The sequence below is a fragment of the Cetorhinus maximus genome, chromosome 23, assembly GCF_964194155.1.
Source record: "Cetorhinus maximus chromosome 23, sCetMax3.hap1.1, whole genome shotgun sequence".
In the NCBI taxonomy this organism is placed as follows: Eukaryota; Metazoa; Chordata; class Chondrichthyes; order Lamniformes; family Cetorhinidae; genus Cetorhinus; species Cetorhinus maximus.
This window is the reverse complement of record NC_135901.1, coordinates 63,652,793-63,670,961: the sequence shown is the minus strand read 5'-3', so window position 1 is coordinate 63,670,961 and position 18,169 is coordinate 63,652,793. Positions and strand designations below refer to the sequence as shown.

Below are 18,169 nucleotides of genomic sequence, written 5' to 3'. Positions count from 1 at the left end.
AAAACACGTGGAAATTCATTTGGATTCAGTCAGTCATCCCACCTGCTGACACACCAGAGAGTTCACTCTGGGGAGAGACCATTCACCTGCTCCGAGTGTGGGAAGGAATTCACTCGGTCATCAAACCTGCTGATACACCAGAGAGTTCACACTGGGGAGAGGCAGTTCACTTGCTCCGAGTGTGGGAAGCGATTCACTCAGTTATCCAACCTGCTGATACACCTGTGAGTTCACACTGGGGAGAAGCCATTTACCTGCTCCGAGTGTGGGAAGGGGTTAGCTCATTTATCCGATCTCAACCATGTCCGACCCATCTCCCGTGCATCCGCCCTTACACCTTCCCCTCCGTCCCAGAACCATGATAGGGTCCCCCTTGTCCTCACTTATCACCCCACCAGCCTCCACATTCAAAGGATCATCCTCCGCCATTGCCTCCAACTCCAGCATGATGCCACCACCAAACACATCTTCCCTTCACACTCTCGGCAGCATTCCGCAGGGATTGTTCCCTCTGGGACACCCTGGTCCACTCCTCTATCACCCCCTACACCTCAACCCTCTCCCATGGCACTTTCCCATGCAACCGCAGAAGGTGCAACACCTGCCCCTTTACTTCCCCTCTCCTCACGGTCCAAGGGCCCAAACACTCCTTTCAAGTGAAGCAGCATTTCACTTGCACTTCCCTCAATTTAGTCTTCTGCATTCGTTGCTCCCAATGTGGTTTCCTCTATATTGCAGAGACCAAACGCAGACTGTGTGACCACTTTGCAGAACACCTTCGATCTGTCTGCAAGCATGACCCAGACCTCCCTGTTGCTTGCCATTTCAACAGTCGACCCTGCTCTCATGCCCACATGTCTGTCCTTGGCCTGCTGCATTGTTCCAGTGAAGCTCAACGCAAACTGGAGGAACAGCACCTCATCTTCCGACTAGGCACTTTACAGCCTTCCGGACTGAGTATTGAGTTCAACAATTTTAGATCATGAACTCTCTCCTCCATCCCCACCCCATTTGCGATCCCCCCCTTTTTATCCCCAATAATTTATATAGATTTTTCTTCTCCCACCTATTTCCATTATTTTTAGATGTATTTCCATCCATTGTTTTATCTCTACTTTTTAGCCTATTTCGATCCCTTCCTTTCACCCCATCCCACCCCCACTCGGGCTGTCTGTTGCTTGCTTGCCCTGCTTTCTACCCTTAATTAGCACATTCCTTAGATAATATCACCACCTTCAACACCTCTTTGTCCTTTTGTCTATGACATCTTTTGGTTATCTCCACCTATCACTGGCCCTCTATCCAGCTCTACCTGACCCACCCCGCCCCCCCTCCCCTCCCCAAACCAGCTTATATTTCACCTCTTTTCTATTTTTCGTTAGTTCTGTTGAAGAGTCATTCGGACTCGAAACATTAACTGTGTTCCTCTCCACAGATGCTGCCAGTCCTGCTGAGTATTTCCAGGTACTTTTATTTTTGTTTTGGATTTCCAGCATCCGCAGTTTTTTGCTTTTTTCTTAGTAGTTAATAATTTTATATCCATCCGCTATGGCTCCATCGCAATCAAATCCCAAAAATTTCAACACGATCGCCTTTCCATGGCGGGACTATTACCCAGCATTCGGAGCGACACAGAATGTGCCCTATCCTCACTGCAGGGGCGGCTACGCATGCGCGGTGGCTTGGCTTGAACGGAGCATGCGCGATGCGTGTTCCATCTGGCGCATGCGCACCGGGTGCTGTAGCGGGGGAGTTTGTGATCATTTTGGCTCCGCAACGAGTGAGAAATGAACGACTGTAGGAGGGTAATGGAGGCGGCGGACTGGCTGTGGCGGGTTCATGAACACCCAGTGGAGGCCCCAAACCCACAGTAGGAATGTAAAGGTCCCACCTTTGCTCCGAATCCGGCGGCAACTGCGGGACCTCGGCCGCCCCTCTCATTCCCGCACTGAGAGGGAGCAATGTGCATCAGGGCGCATGCGCGGTCATCCTGGTCCAGGTAGCAGGAGGAGAGAATGTTGTGCATTTCTATCCTGGACTGACAGGGATGGATTTTGGAAACTCCTTTTTCAGGGGGTTAGAAGGGGAGGATTTACACACAGCAAACTCAAACCAAGTGAAATGTTTGTCTCTTCTCAATTTCTATCCTGGACTGACATTGACAGATTTTTAAAAAAATCTCCTTTTACAGAATGTTGAATGGGAAGGATTTGCAGACGGGAAACTCAAACCAAGAGAAATGTTTGTCTCTTCTCAATTTCTATCCTGGACATACAGTGATGGCTATTGTAAATTTCTATTACAGGACATTAGAAAGGGCGAATTAACAGACAGGAAACTCAATTCAAGAATCACATCAAGATCTGATTCACTCCGTTCATCAGGACCTGACGATCATCAGCATTGAATGTGGAAGGAATAAGGTTTGTCTGTTCTATCTGTGGAAAAAGATTTCAATCATCATAGGGACTGGAAAAAACAGAGGGAGAATCTGTTGAGAGATTTGAAAACAAGGATGAGAATCTTAAAATTGAAGTATTGCCTCACCGGGAGCCTGTGTAGGTCAATGAGCAGAGTGCTGATGAGAGGAAGAGATACAGTGTAAGTAAGATTTACTTATGATTTTGAATACCTCTATCAAATCTGAAGAGTCTGGACAGAGTAGAGAGGGAGAAACTGTTCCCATTGGTGAAAGGATAGAGAACAAGATGGCACAGATTTAAGAAAAAATAATCAATGTAGACATGAGAAGAAACTTTTTCACACAGCGAGCGGTTAAGATGTGCAGCCTGAGAGTGTGGTGGAGGCAGCTTCAATCAAGGCATTCAAGATGATCAGGGCCTGAAAAGGAAGAATGTGCAGGCTTATGAGGAGAAGGTGGGGAAATGGCACAAAGTGAATTGCTCATTCAAAGAGTTGGTACAGACAGGAAGGACCGAATGGTCTCCTTCAATGCTCTCCGAATTATATGGGTCTGTGATAGGCAGTGAAGTTTTGGATTATCTCAGGTTAGTGGAGTTTGAATGTGGGAGGCCGGATAGGAAAGTGTCAGCACAGACATGTCGAGAGGGAGCAAAGGAATGGATGAGATTCACCGAGTCATAGAGGTCTACAGCACAGAAAAAGGCCCTTCGGCCTATTGAATCTGTGCCGGTCAAACAAGCACCTAACTATTCTAATCCCATTTTCCAGTGCTAGGCCCATAGCCTTATATGCCATTGCATCGCAAGTGCACATCCAAATACTTCTTAAATGTTGTGAGGGTTTCTGCCTCTACCACCCTTTCAGCCAGTGAGTTCCAGATTCACACCACCCTCTGGGTGAAAAAATTCTTCCTCACGTCCCCTCTAAACCTCCTGCCCCTTACCCTAAATCTATACCCCCTGGTTATTGATCCCTCCACCAAAGGTAAAAGTTCTTTCCTGTCTACCCTATCCATACCCCTCCTAATTTTATACACCTCAATCATGTCCTCCCTCAATCTCCTCTGCTCCAGGGAAAATAACCCCAGTCTATGCAATCTCTCTTCATAACTGAAACTCTCCAGCCCAGGCAACATCCTGCTCAATCTCCTCTGCACTCTCTCTAGTGCAATCACATCCTCCTGGTAATGCGGATTCCAGAAATGCACGCAATACTCTAGCTGTGGCCTAACCAGCGTTTTAGACAGTTCCAGCATAACCTCCCATATTCTATGCCTCAGCTAATAAAGGCAAGTGTCCCATATGCCTTCTTAACCACCTTATCTACCTGTCCCGCTACCTTAAGAGACCAGTGGACATGCACACCAAGGTCCCTCTGATCCTCGGTACTTCCCAGGGTCCTACCATTCATCGTGTATTTCCGTGCCTTGTTTGCCCTGCCCAAGTGCATCACCTCACATTTATCTGGATTACATTCCATTTGCCATTGATCAGCCCATCTGACCAGCCTGTCGATATCCTCTTGTAATCTAAGGCTATCCTCCTCAATAATTACCACCCCACCAATTTTCGTGTCATCCGTGAACTTACTGATCAACCCTCCGACATTCAAGTCTAAATCGTTTATATATACCACAAACAGCAAGGGACCCAACACCGATCCCTGTGGAACTCCACTGGACACAGGCATCCAGTCACAAAAACACCGCTTGACCATCACCCTCTGCTTCCTGCCACTCAGCCAATTCTGGATCCAATTTGCCAAATTGCCTTGGATCCCATGGGCTCTTACCTTCGTTATCAGTCTCCCACGCGGGACCTTTTCAAAAGCCTTGCTGAAGTCCAAGTGGACTACATAGAGTTTCAAAAATGTTTGAGCTGAGGCAGAAACAAAGTCCGGCGATGTTACTGAGGTGGTTCCACCCAATGAGAGACCTTGCCTTTAGTTCTTCCGTCACAATCCCCCTTTCACTGACTCTAAACCTATTACATTTCTATCTTTCCACAGTTCTGAGGAAGGGTCATCACAACCTGAAAAATTAACTCTCGATCTCTGCACTGATGCTGCCTGACCTGCTGAGTTTTCTGACATTTTCTGTTTTTAGTTGGAAATAGACGGTCTTGGTGATGATGTGGATATGTGGTTGGAAGCTCATCTTAGGGTGAAATATTTCCCCATGGTTGTGAACAGTCTGGTTCAGCTTCAGACAGTTGCCTGGGAGATGGATGGAGTCAGTGACGAGGAAGTGGAGTTTGTAGTGGGGACTGAAGACAATCACGAGCCAACAGTTTTCATGGTCACTTTTTCCTAGTGCCAGCCCCACAAATTCCTAGATTCATTCAGCTCAATTTCACAACCTGCCTTTGTGTTTTTGTGGGTTCTCTCTCACTCCCTTTTTTCTGTTTTAAATCAATTTCACAGAGGATTAGAAGGGGAGGAATTGCAGTCGGGAAACTGAAACCAAACATCACATCAGGATCTGACGGAGTCGCCTGATTAAACATGGAAGGAAAAAGCACCGTTCACAGTGGGGAGAAACCGTACACGTGTTGTGCGTGTGGACGAGGCTTCAGCCAATCATCTGACCTGTTGAAACACAGTCACGCTGGAGAGAATCCATGGAAATGTGGGGACTGTGGGAAGGGATTCAATCACCCATCCCAGTTGGAAATTCGTCAGCGCACAAAGACTGGAGAGAGGCCATTCACATGTTCAGTGTGTGGAAAGGGATTTTCTGATTCATCCAACCGACTGAGACACCAGCGAGTTCACACTGGGGAGAGGCCGTTCACCTGCTCCGAGTGTGGGAAGGGATTCACTCAGTCATTCCACCTGCTGAGACACCAGCGAGTTCACACTGGGGAGAGACCGTTCACCTGCTCCGAGTGTGAGAAGGGATTCACTACCTCATCCAACCTGCAGAGACACCAGCAAGTTCACACTGAGGAGAGACTGTTTACCTGCTCTGTGTGTAAAATAGGATTTGCTGATTCATCCTCCCTCATGAAACATAAGCGAGTTCACACTGGGGAAAGACCATTTACCTGCACTGTGTGTAAAAAGGGATTTGCTGATTCATCCTCCCTAATGAAACATAAGCGAGTTCACACTGGGGAAAGACCATTTACCTGCACTGTGTGTAAAAAGGGATTTGCTGATTCATCCAACCGACTGAGACACCAGCGAGTTCACACTGGGGAGAGACCATTTACCTGTTCTGATTGTGGGAAGGGATTCACTCAGTCATTCCATCTACATAGACACCAGCGAGTTCATTCTGGGGAGAGACCATTTGCCTGTTCTGATTGTGGGAAGGGATTCACTGATTCATCCAGCCTGCTGAGACACCAGAGAGTTCACACTAGGGAGAGACTATTTACCTGCTCCACATGTGAAAAGGGATTTGCTAATCCATCCACCCTACTGGAACACCAGCAAGTTCACACTGGGGAGAGATCGTTCACCTGCTCCAAGTGTGGGAAGGGATTCACTCAGTCATTCCATCTGCGGAGACACCAGCAAGTTCACACTGGGGAGAGGCCATTTACCTGCTCAGAGTGTGGGAAGGAATTCACTCAATCATCCAATCTGCTGAGACACCAGCGTGCTCACAAGTAACTGCTCTGGTTGGATTTAATTCCCAATGATATTCTTGTCTGAAGCATATTGATTGAAGTGTGTTTCTGCTGAGGTTAATAAACTCCAGCCCAGTTACAGATTCTGTATAAAATTGGAATAAATCAGCTTTGCGATAAACAGTGTGTTGAGTCGTTTTGATATCTCTAGCATAAGTTAGTTCCTTTTGAAGGGCTCTCCCTCTGCCCTGTCTCCTCCATCCTCAGCCCCAACGACAATTGTGAGGAGCTCATGGAGCTTCTTTGTCACTAAGATTGAGACAATCCGATCAGCTGCCTCTGCTGCTTCCCTCCCTCCCTCCCACTAACCCACCAGGACAAACTGTCTCTAAATTTCCCCCAATGTCTGAACCGTGAACTCGCATCTTTTTCCAGTTTCTCTCCCATCTCCTCTCATGCCCTGTGTGTGCACCACCTGCTCCATCGACCCTATTCCCCCTAAACTACTGACCATCCAACTTCCCCATGTTTGCCGTCATTGTCAATGGTTCTCTCTTTTCAGATACTGTGCCTCTCTCCTTTAAACCTTCCATCGTTACAACGTCCTTAAATAAAAACAAGCCCTTCACTCTTCCATCTTTGCATGCTGCCGTCTCATCTCCAGCCTCACTTTCCTTTCAAAAATCCTGAAACGTTTTGTAATCTCCCAAATCCGTGTCCATTTTTCAGAGAACTCCCTGTTTGAATCCCTCCAATCAGGTTTCTGCCCTGTCTCAGTTCGAAAACAGTTCTTATCAAAGCCACAAGTGAGATCCTATGTGGCTGTGACACAGGTAAAATTTCCCTTCTGGTCCTTCCCGATGTGTCTCACCTTCTGGGAGAGGAGATAGCCAGACCCGTGAGGAACACCTCTACTCGGGCAGTGGGCTGAGTTTGAAAATAAACCCAAGGGCGACATCGCAGGAAAACTTGGTTGGTGAGAAGTTGCTGTTAGGGATTGTGTTTAAATAGCTTAAAACTAGAAAAAAAAACATTTATAAAGAGGTAGCTGCCTGGATTTCAGTAAGGAACACCAACAATAGGGAAGTAAAGTTAAATCAAGTCAAAGTGAAATATAGTCATAAAGTAAACTAAAGTAAGATAAAGTTAGGAGAATTGTAGCAAAGTGAAGTTACTGTTAATTTATTCTACTCATCCTCCTTTAAGTGTAAAATGAGAAGGAAGCAAAATGGGTAACAGGAAGTAGTAGTGAGGCTACAAGGCAGGAGAAACAAAGCAGAGCATTGAGTATGCTTCGAATGCAGAATTATGTTAAAAAGACAAAATTAAAGGCGCTCTCCCTGAATGCGCACAGCATTTGCAATCGATGATCAAAAGGCACAAATATTAAGATATTATCGGGGTTAGATATTGCCATTATGGAAACATGGCTGCATGGTGACAAAAACTGGGAACTGAATATTCATGGATACTCAAAGTTTAGTGAAGACAGACAAGGAGGTGGAGTTGTGCTGATAATAAGGGATTAGATCAGTGCATTAGTAAAGGGGATCTCAGTTTGGAAGAACAATGTGTGGAATCTGTTTGGGTGGAGCTAAGAATTAGCAAAAGGCAGCAGACATTGGCTAGAGTTGTTCATGGCCTACCAAATGGTAATGGTAATGTATCAATCAGGAGATGATAGAAGCATGTAGCATAGGCTATACATTGATCATGGATAACTTCAATCTAGATGTACACTGGGTAAACCAATTGAGCACTGATGCTGTGGAAGATGAATTTCTGGAGTATGTTGGGGATGGTTTTCTAGAGCAGGATGTTGAGGAGCTGACTCGAGGACAGGCTATTTTAGATCTAGCATTATGTAATAAAAAAGGACAAATTAATAATCTTGTTGTAAAAGAACCTTGAGGGGCGAGTGAACACAATATTATTGTATTTTATATTATGTTTGAAAATGAGGTAGTTCACTCTGAAGCAAGGGTGTTAAAGTTGAATAAAGGAAATTATGAAGGCGTGAGGGACAAATTGGCTGAGATATAATGTGAAAATACATTAAAATGTACAGAGGCAATGGATAGTCTTCAAAGAATTATTACATAGCTTACAGCACATATACCTTCCTTCAAGGTGCAAAACCCCCAAAAAGTCAGTCAACCGTGGCTGACAAAGGAAGTTAAGGATGGTATAAGATTTAAAGATAAGGCTTATAAAGTTGCCAGAAGTAGTAGTAAACCTGAGGATTGGGAGGCCTTTAGAACACAACAAAAGAAGACCAGGAAACTGGTAAAGAAAGGGAGAATAGCATATGAATGCAATCTAGAGAAAAGATAAAAACAGACTCTAAAAGCTGCTTTAGGCAAATGTGGGTCCATTGAATGCAGAGTCGGGGAAATAGAGAAATGGAAGAGAAGCTAAATGATAATTCTGAGTCTGCCCTCACCGGGGAAGATACAAGAAATCTCCCAGGTTTAGAGATCCAAGGGAGTAGGGAGAATAAGGAGTTGAAGGAAATTAATATCAGTAAGAATGGGATTGAAAGTTGATAAGTCACTGGGACCTGACATATTAATTAGCAAAATAAACCCACATGGGATAGGAGGCAATACACTGATATGGATTAAGGATTGGTGAACAGGCAGAAAACAGAGAGTACGGGTAATTCTCGTGTTGGTAAGCTGTGATTAGTGGGGTACCATAAGGATCAGTACTTGGGTCCCAGTTGATCACAATATATATTAACGATTTGGACGTGGGGACCAAATGTAATCCTTCCAAGTTCGCAAATGATACAAAGCGAGGTGGGAATGTGTTGTGAGGTAGATGTATAGCAGCTATGGGAGGATTTGACTTAGTGAGTGGGCAAGAACATGGCAGATGGAATATATTGTGGAAAAATGGCAGAAGGAACTGACGTTCAGAGTATTTCCTGAATGATAAGAAATTAGAAAGTGTAGATGTACAAAGGGACCTGGGTGTCCTTGTCCATAAGTCGCTGAAGGCTAACATGCAGATGCAGCAAGCTATTCAGAAGGCTCGTGAAATGTGAGCTTTTGCCACAAGAGGATTTGAGTACAGGAGTAGTAAAGTCTTACTTTAATTGTTTAGAATCTTGTTTAGACTGCACCTGGAGTAGTGTGTGCAGTTTTGGTCACCTTGCCTCAGAAGGATATTATTGCCATAGAGGGAGTGCAATGAAAGTTCACAGGCTTGTTCCGGGGATGGCGGGACTGTCTTATGAAGAGAGATTGGGCAAATTCACCCCCCTTAATCAGTACATATTTCACCACATCTCCACCTCCTTTTAGATCTGAAAAAGGGTTTTACGGACTCGAAACATTGTCTCTGTCTCTCTCTCCGCAGATGCTTTCAGACCTGCTGTGTTTTTCCGGCATTTTTTGTTTTTGTTCCCCTGTTCCTATGTCTGCGGTGGATCCCCCTCTCCCAGGCCTGGGCTTCCATGTGATGTTCTGAATGATGACAGGATTAACATTCTCCCTAACCTGTCCTAACCCTTCTGCCCGGTCATTTATTGAAACCAGGGATTCTACTTGTTCTAATGATGACTTTCGCTGCCTGGCGAGTCATTCCTTGAAGTGAGCCCTTGAATTATTTGTACATTGTTTCCCACATATTTCCCACAATATTCCCACATTTCAGTAACAAATGTTGAAGTGTCTGCTCCACACCCACAGGGTTTCATCTGTTTAAAGTCACAAACAGAAAGGTCCAGTTTTCTCCTGGAGTTTGAGACAAATCAGCTTTCAGAATGATGCAGAGTTCCAGCCAATGAGGGAGAACCGACATCAGCCCCGCCCCTCATTCAGTCTGATTGGCTGGAGGAGCAGCTGCACCCATTCGGTCATCCAGCCCCACCCACTTCTCCATCACTGCTGGAAAAACTCAGCAGATCTGACATCATCTGTGGAATGAAATAAACAATTAATGTTTCGAGTCCGTATGACTCACTGTTTTGTTCTCTCTCCACAGATGCTGTTAGACCTACTGAGTTTTTCCAGCATTTTCTGTTTTTGTTTCAGGATTCCAACATCCGCAGTATTTTGCTTTTACTTTAAAGTTGTGAAATCACCGGAGCCAAATGAGATGCAGCCAAGGATACTGGGAGAACTGGATTAACAGAAATTTCCTCCATTTAAATATTGAGAAGACGAAAGCCATTGTCTTCAGTCCCCGCTACAAACTCCACTCCATAGTCACTGGCTCCATCGCTCTACCTTGCTGGGAGTTGGAGCGGAGCGGACCTGTGGGAGATACTCGGGAGATGAGAAGCGCCTAGAAATACAGGTCGGGGATTCGAGTGAGGCCTACCTTGCTGGGAGTCAGAGCGGAGCAGACCTGCAGGAGACAGTGGGGAGCTGAGGAGCACCTATAAATACAGACCGGGGATTTGAGTGAGGAATGTCTATAAATACAGATGGGGGATTTGAGTGAGGAGCGTCTATAAATACAGACCGGGGATTTGAGTGAGGAGCGCCTATAAATACAGACCGAGGATTTGAGTGAGGAGTGTCTATAAATACAGACCGGGGATTTGAGTGAGGAACGCCAATAAATACAGACTGAGGATTTGAGTGAATAGCGTCTATAAATACAGACGGGGGATTTGAGTGAAGAGCGTCGATAAATACAGAGTGAGGATTTGAGTGAGGAGCGTCTATAAATACAGAAGGGGGATTTGAGCGAGGAGCGTCTATAAATACAGACCGGGGATTTGAGTGAGGAGCATCTATAAATACAGACTGAGGATTTGAGTGAGGAGCGTCTATAAATACAGGCGGGGGATTTGAGTGTGAAGCGTCTATAAATACAGACCGAGGATTTGAGTGAGTGTCTATAAATACAGACCGCGGATTTGAGTGAGGAGCGTCTATAAATACAGACTGAGGATTTGAGTGAGGAGCGTCTATAAATACAGACCGGGGATTTGAGTGAGGAATGCCTATAAATACAGATGGGGGATTAGAGTGAGGAGCGTCTATAAATACAGACCGGGGATTTGAGTAATGAGCATCTATAAATAAAGACGGGGGATTTGAGTGAGAAATGCCTATAAATACAGGCGGGGGATCAGAGTGAGGAGCGTCTATAAATACAGACCGGGGATTTGAGTGAGGAGCATCTATAAATACAGACCGGGGATTTGAGTGAGGAGCGCCTATAAATACAGACCGGGGATTTGAGTGAGGAACGTCTATAAATACAGATCGGGGATTTGAGTGAGGAACGTCTATAAATACAGATCGGGGATTTGAGTGAGGAACGTCTATAAATACAGACGGGGGATTTGAGTGGGGAGTGTCTATAAATACAGACCGCGGATTTGAGTGAGGAGCACCTGTAAATACAGAGTGAGGATTTGAGTGAGGAGTGTCTATAAATACAGACCGGGGATTTGAGTGAGGAGCGTCGATAAATACAGATGGGGGATTTGAGTGTGAAGCGTCTATAAATACAGACCGAGGATTTGAGTGAGTGTCTATAAATACAGACCGCGGATTTGAGTGAGGAGCATCTATAAATACAGACTGAGGATTTGAGTGAGGAGCGTCTATAAATACAGACCGGGGATTTGAGTGAGGAATGCCTATAAATACAGATGGGGGATTAGAGTGAGGAGCGTCTATAAATACAGACCGGGGATTTGAGTAATGAGCATCTATAAATAAAGACGGGGGATTTGAGTGAGAAATGCCTATAAATACAGGCGGGGGATTAGAGTGAGGAGCAGCTATAAATACAGACCGGGGATTTGAGTGAGGAGCATCTATAAATACAGACCGGGGATTTGAGTGAGGAGCGCCTATAAATACAGACCGGGGATCTGAGTGAGGAACGTCTATAAATACAGATCGGGGACTTGAGTGAGGAACGTCTATAAATACAGATCGGGGATTTGAGTGAGGAAAGTCTATAAATACAGACGGGGGATTTGAGTGGGGAGTGTCTATAAATACAGACCGCGGATTTGAGTGAGGAGCACCTGTAAATACAGAGTGAGGATTTGAGTGAGGAGTGTCTATAAATACAGACCGGGGATTTGAGTGAGGAGCGTCGATAAATACAGATGGGGGATTTGAGTGAGGAGTGTTTATAAATACAGACCAGGGATTTGAGTGAGGAGCACCTATAAATACAGAGTGAGGATTTGAGTGAGGAGTGTCTATAAATACAGACTGGGGATTTGAGTGAGGAACATCTATAAATACAGAGTGAGGATTTGAGTGTGGAACGTCTATAAATACAGACCGAGGATTTGAGTGAGAAGAGCCTATAAATACAGACCGGGTTATTTGAGTGAGGAGCGTCTATAAATACAGACGGGGGATTTGAGTGAGGAACGTCTATAAATAAAGACCAGGGATTTGAGTGAGAAGAGCCTATAAATACTGACCGGGTTATTTCAGTGAGGAGCGTCTATAAATACAGACCGGGTTATTTGAGTGAGGAGTGTCTATAAATACAGACGGGGGGTTTGAGTGAGGAACGCCTATAAATACAGACTGGGGATTTGAGTGAGGAACGTCTATAAATACAGACGGGGGATTTGAGTGAGAAGCACCTTTAATCACAGACGGGGGATTTGAGTGAGGAGGAACGTCTATAAATACAGATGGGGGATTTGAGTGAGAAGCGTCTATAAACACAGATGGGGGATTTGAGTGTGGAGCATCTATAAATACAGACGGGGGATTTGAGTGAGCAACATCTATAAATACAGACCGGGGATTTGAGTGAGGAGCGTCTATAAATACAGACGGGTTATTTGAGTGAGGAACGCCTATAAATACAGACGGGGATTTGAGTGAGAAGAACCTATAAACACAGACGGGGGATTTAAGTGAAGAGCGTCTATAATTACAGACGGGGGATTTGAGTGAGGAACGTCTATAAATACAGACGGGGGATTTGAGTGAGGAACGTGTATAAATACAGTCCGGGGATTTGAGTGAGGAGTGTCTATAAATACAGACCGCGGATTTGAGTGAGGAGTGTCTATAAATACAGACCGGGGATTTGAGAGAGGAGCGTCTATAAATACAGACCGGAGATTTGAGTGAGGAGCATCTAAAAATACAGACCGGGGATTTGAGTGAGGAACGTCTATAAATACAGACGGGGGATTTGAGTGAGGAGCGTCTATAAATACAGATGGGTTATTTGAGTGAGGAACGCCTATAAATACAGACGGGGGATTTGAGTGAGAAGCATTTATAAACACAGACGGGGGATTTGAGTGAAGAACGTCTATAATTACAGACGGGGGATTTGAGTGAGGAACGTCTATAAATACAGACGGGGGATTTGAGTGAAGAACGTCTATAATTACAGACGGGGTTATTTGAGTGAGGAACGCCTATAAATACAGACCGGGGATTTGAGTGAAGAGCGTCTATAAATACAGACCGAGGATTTGAGTGAGTGTCTATTAATACAGACCGCGGATTTGAGTGAGGAGCGCCTATAAATACAAACGGTGGATTTGAGTGAGGAGCGTCTATAAATACAGACGGGGGATTTGAGTGAGGAGCGTCTATAAATACAGACGGGGGATTTGAGTGAGGACCGTCTTTAAATACAGACGGGGTATTTGAGTGACGAACGTCTATAAATACAGACGGGGTATTTGAGTGAGGAGCGTCTTTAAATACAGACCGGGGATTTGAGTGAGAAGAGCCTATAAATACAGACCAGTTTATTTGAGTGAGGAGCGTCTATAAATACAGACTGGGAATTTGAGTGAGGAGTGTCTATAAATACAGATCGGGGATTTGAGTGAGGAACGTCTATAAATACAGACGGGGGATTTGAGTGGGGAGTGTCTATAAATACAGACCGCGGATTTGATTGAGGAGCACCTGTAAATACAGAGTAAGGATTTGAGTGAGGAGTGTCTATAAATACAGACCGGGGATTTGAGTGAGGAGCGTCTATAAATACAGACGGGGGATTTGAGTGAGGAGTGTCTATAAATACAGACCGGGGATTTGAGTGAGGAGCACCTATAAATACAGAGTGAGGATTTGAGTGAGGAGTGTCTATAAATACAGACGGGGGATTTGAGTGAGGAACGTCTATAAATACAGAGTGAGGATTTGAGTGTGGAACGTCTATAAATACAGACCGAGGATTTGAGTGAGAAGAGCCTATAAATAGAGACCGGGTTATTTGAGTGAGGAGCGTCTATAAATACAGACGGGGGATTTGCGTGAGGAACGTCTATAAATAAAGAACAGGGATTTGAGTGAGAAGAGCCTATAAATACTGACCGGGTTATTTAAGTGAGGACCGTCTATAAATACAGACCGGGTTATTTGAGTGAGGAGTGTCTATAAATACAGACGGGGGGTTTGAGTGAGGAACGCCTATAAATACAGACTGGGGATTTGAGTGAGGAACGTCTATAAATACAGACGGGGGATTTGAGTGAGAAGCACCTTTAAACACAGACGGGGGATTTGAGTGAGGAGTGAGGAACGTCTATAAATACAGACGGGTTATTTGAGTGAGAAGCGTCTATAAATACAGACCGGGTTATTTGAGTGAGGAACGCCTATAAATACAGACCGGGGATTTGAGTGAATAGCGTCTATAAATACAGACCGAGGATTTGAGTGAGTGTCTATAAATACAGACCGCGGATTTGAGTGAGGAGCACCTATAAATACAAACGGTGGATTTGAGTGAGGAGCGTCTATAAATACAGACCGGGGATTTGAGTGAGTAGCGTCTATAAATACAGACGGGGGATTTGAGTGAGGAGCGTCTTTAAATACAGACAGGGTATTTGAGTGAGGAACGTCTATAAATACAGACGGGGTATTTGAGTGAGGAGCGTCTTTAAATACAGACCGGGGATTTGAGTGAGAAGAGCCCGTAAATACAGACAGGGTTATTTGAGTGAGGAGCGTCTATAAATACAGACCGGGTTATTTGAATGAGGAGCGTCTATAAATACAGACTGGGGATTTGAGTGAGGAGTGTCTATAAATACATACGGGGGGTTTGAGTGAGGAGCGTCTGTAAATACAGACGGGGGATTTGAGTGAGAAGCGTCTATAAACACAGACGGGGGATTTGAGTGAGGAGCGTCTATAAATACAGACCGGGGATTTGAGTGAGGAACGTCTATAAATACAGACCGGGGATTTGAGTGAGGAGCGTCTACAAACACAGATGGGGGATTTGAGTGAGGAGCATCTAAAAAGACAGACGGGTTATTTGAGTGAGGAACACCTATAAATACAGACGGGGGATTTGAGTGAGAAGTACCTATAAACACAGACGGGGGATTTGAGTGAGGAACGTCTATAAATACAGACGGGGTATTTGAGTGAGGAGCGTCTTTAAATACAGACCGGGGATTTGAGTGAGAAGAGCCTGTAAATACAGACAGGGTTATTTGAGTGAGGAGCGTCTATAAGTAGACGGGGGATTTGAATGAGGAACGTCTATAAATACAGACCGGGGATTTGAGTGAGGAGCGTCTATAAATACAGGCGGGGGATTTGAGTGAGAAGCGTCTATAAACACAGACGGGGGATTTGAGTGAGGAGCGTCTATAAATACAGACCGGGGATTTGAGTGAGGAACGTCTATAAATACAGACCGGGGATTTGAGTGAGCAGCGTCTACAAACACAGACGGGGGATTTGAGTGAGGAGCATCTATAAATACGGACGGGTTATTTGAGTGAGGAACACCTATAAATACAGACGGGGGATTTGAGTGAGAAGCACCTATAAACACAGACGGGGGATTTGAGTGAGGAGCGTCTATAAATACAGACCGGGGATTTGAGAGAGTAGCGTCTATAAATACAGACCGGGGATTTGAGAGAGTAGCGTCTATAAATACAGACCGGAGATTTGAGTGAGGAGCGTCTATAAATACAGACGGGGGATTTGAGTGAGGAACGTCTATAAATACAGACCGGGGATTTGAGTGAGGAGCGTCTATAAATACAGACAGGGGATTTGAGTGAGAAGCACGTATAAACACAGACGGGGGATTTGAGTGAGGAGCGTCTATAAACACAGACGGGGTATTTGAGTGAGGAGCGTCTTTAAATACAGACGGGGGATTTGAGTGTGGAACGTCTATAAATACAGACGGGGTATTTGAGTGAGGAACGTCTATAAATACAGATGGGGTATTTGAGTGAGGAACGGGCTGTTTCACTGTTGCAGCTGCTGTGAGGCAGCAGGAGTGGGGGGAAAGAGGCAACTGTGATGTCACAGGAAGCTGGTACGTTGATTGGTCGGTAAGTGTTCAGTCTAAGGGACAGTGTGTGAGAAACCAACTTAGGACAGGCGAGTTCAGGTAGATCTATAAATAAAAATAACTTTACAATAATAACCCAAAATTTGAAAACTTTAACATTCAAATAAAACAACAAAGATTTTAAACAAGCAGTAAAATAGAGTTACATAAATAATCATCTAATACACATCCCTTGTAGTTAAGAAGCATATAATCTTTAGTTGTCAGGGGTACTAGCATTCAGTAAACACAGTAAATTGTAGCATACATGGGAAGAAAGTAATTAAAGTAAATTAACTAAATAACATAAGTTAGAATGGTAGGACAGGGGTTATGTTGCAGCTGTGAGATGTGGGAGCTTTTGGACGCCAAGGCGATCCATGACAAACACGTCTGCAGGAAGTGTAAGCAGCTTGAGGAATTCCGGATCAGGATTATTGATCTGGAAACCGAAATGCAGACACTGTGCAACATAGGGGATGGGGAGAAATACCTGGATACTTTGTTCCGGAAGACAGTCACACCTCTTAGAAGAGGGTCATCTGTTTTGATCAGCAGTGAGGGACAGGAAGATGTGACTGTCAGTGAGGCAGGTAATGGGACTGAGCAGGCAGGAGTGGAGGAGTCTCAGACTTTGCAAGTGTCAAACAGGTTTGAGGTGCTCACAACCTGTGTGGATGAAAGCGAAATGTGCAAGGTGGATCAGCTGGCTGGCCATGACACTGTGGTACAGGAAGCCATTCACGCAGGGGGAGCAAAAAGGAATGTAGTGGTAGGAAGGGATAGTATAGTGAGGGCATTGACACTGTTTTCTGCAGCAAAAAGTGAGAGTCCAGACGGCTGTGTTGCCTGCCCAGTGCCGGGGTTCCGGACATCTGCTCAGGGCTGGAGAGGGACTTGCAATGGGAGGGGGAGAATCCAGTTGTCGTGGTCTATGTACGTACCAATGATATAGGTAGAACTAAGAAAGAGGTTCTGTAAAGTGAGTATAAGGAGCTAGGTACCAAATTATGTAGCAGAACCTAAAAGGTAATAATCTCTGGATTATTTACCTGAGCCACGTGCAAATTGGCATCGGGCAAATAAGATTAGCGAGACCAATGCGTGGCTCAAAGATTGGTGTGGGAGAACTGAGGTCCAGTTTGTGGGGCACTGGTATCAGTGCTGGGTAGAGTGGGGGCTGTACCGTTGGGACGGTTTACACCTGAACCGTGCTGGGATGAGTGTCCTCACAAATTGCATAGCTAGGGAAGTAGAGAGGGCTTTAAACTAAACAAGAGCGGTGAGGGATCAAGCTTGGGCAGAGGTAGCAATTCAAGGTGTAGAGTCAAGAAAGGAGAGCAAAATAATAATATGAGAAACAAGGTCAGAGAATGGCAGGAAAGGACTGAGAGAAAAAAACCTGAGAATAAATCAACAGTCAAGACTAGATGTTACAACGGTAACAAAAAGACAAGACTGAAGGCTCTCTATCTGAATGCACATAGCATTCAAAACAAAGTAAATGAATTGATGACTCACGCAGAAGTAAATAAATATGATCTGTTAGTAATTATGGAGACGTGGCTGCAGGACAACTAAGATTGGGTCCTTAATATTGAGGGGTACATGACATTCAAGGAGAATAGGAAGCTCGGTAAAGGTGTAGGGGTAGCATTGTTAATCAAAGAGGGCATTGGTGCAATAGTTAGAGATGACCTTGGATCAGGAGATCAGGATGTAGAATCGGTTTGGGTGCAGATGAGGATTAGTAGGGGAAAAATAGTCATTAGTGGGAGTGGTTGACAGGCCCCGAACAGCAGCCATAGTGTAGGACAAAGTATTCAAGAGAAAATATTGTGTGCTTGTGATAAAGGGACGGCAATAATCATGGGTGATTTTAATCTACA

At 44.9% G+C, this 18,169-nt stretch overlaps 2 protein-coding genes across 2 annotated transcripts in view; one reads left to right on the top strand and one right to left on the bottom strand.

Annotated features, from left to right (window-relative positions):
• Positions 1–18,169, top strand: part of LOC144698082 (uncharacterized) — a 126,372-nt gene that overhangs the window by 17,067 nt on the left and 91,136 nt on the right. The window contains 1 exon segment of the mRNA XM_078570005.1: positions 5,760–6,038. Within this exon segment, the coding sequence (XP_078426131.1) occupies positions 5,760–6,038 (279 nt within the window).
• Positions 1–18,169, bottom strand: part of LOC144697683 (uncharacterized) — a 672,764-nt gene that overhangs the window by 648,992 nt on the left and 5,603 nt on the right. The window lies entirely within an intron of this gene.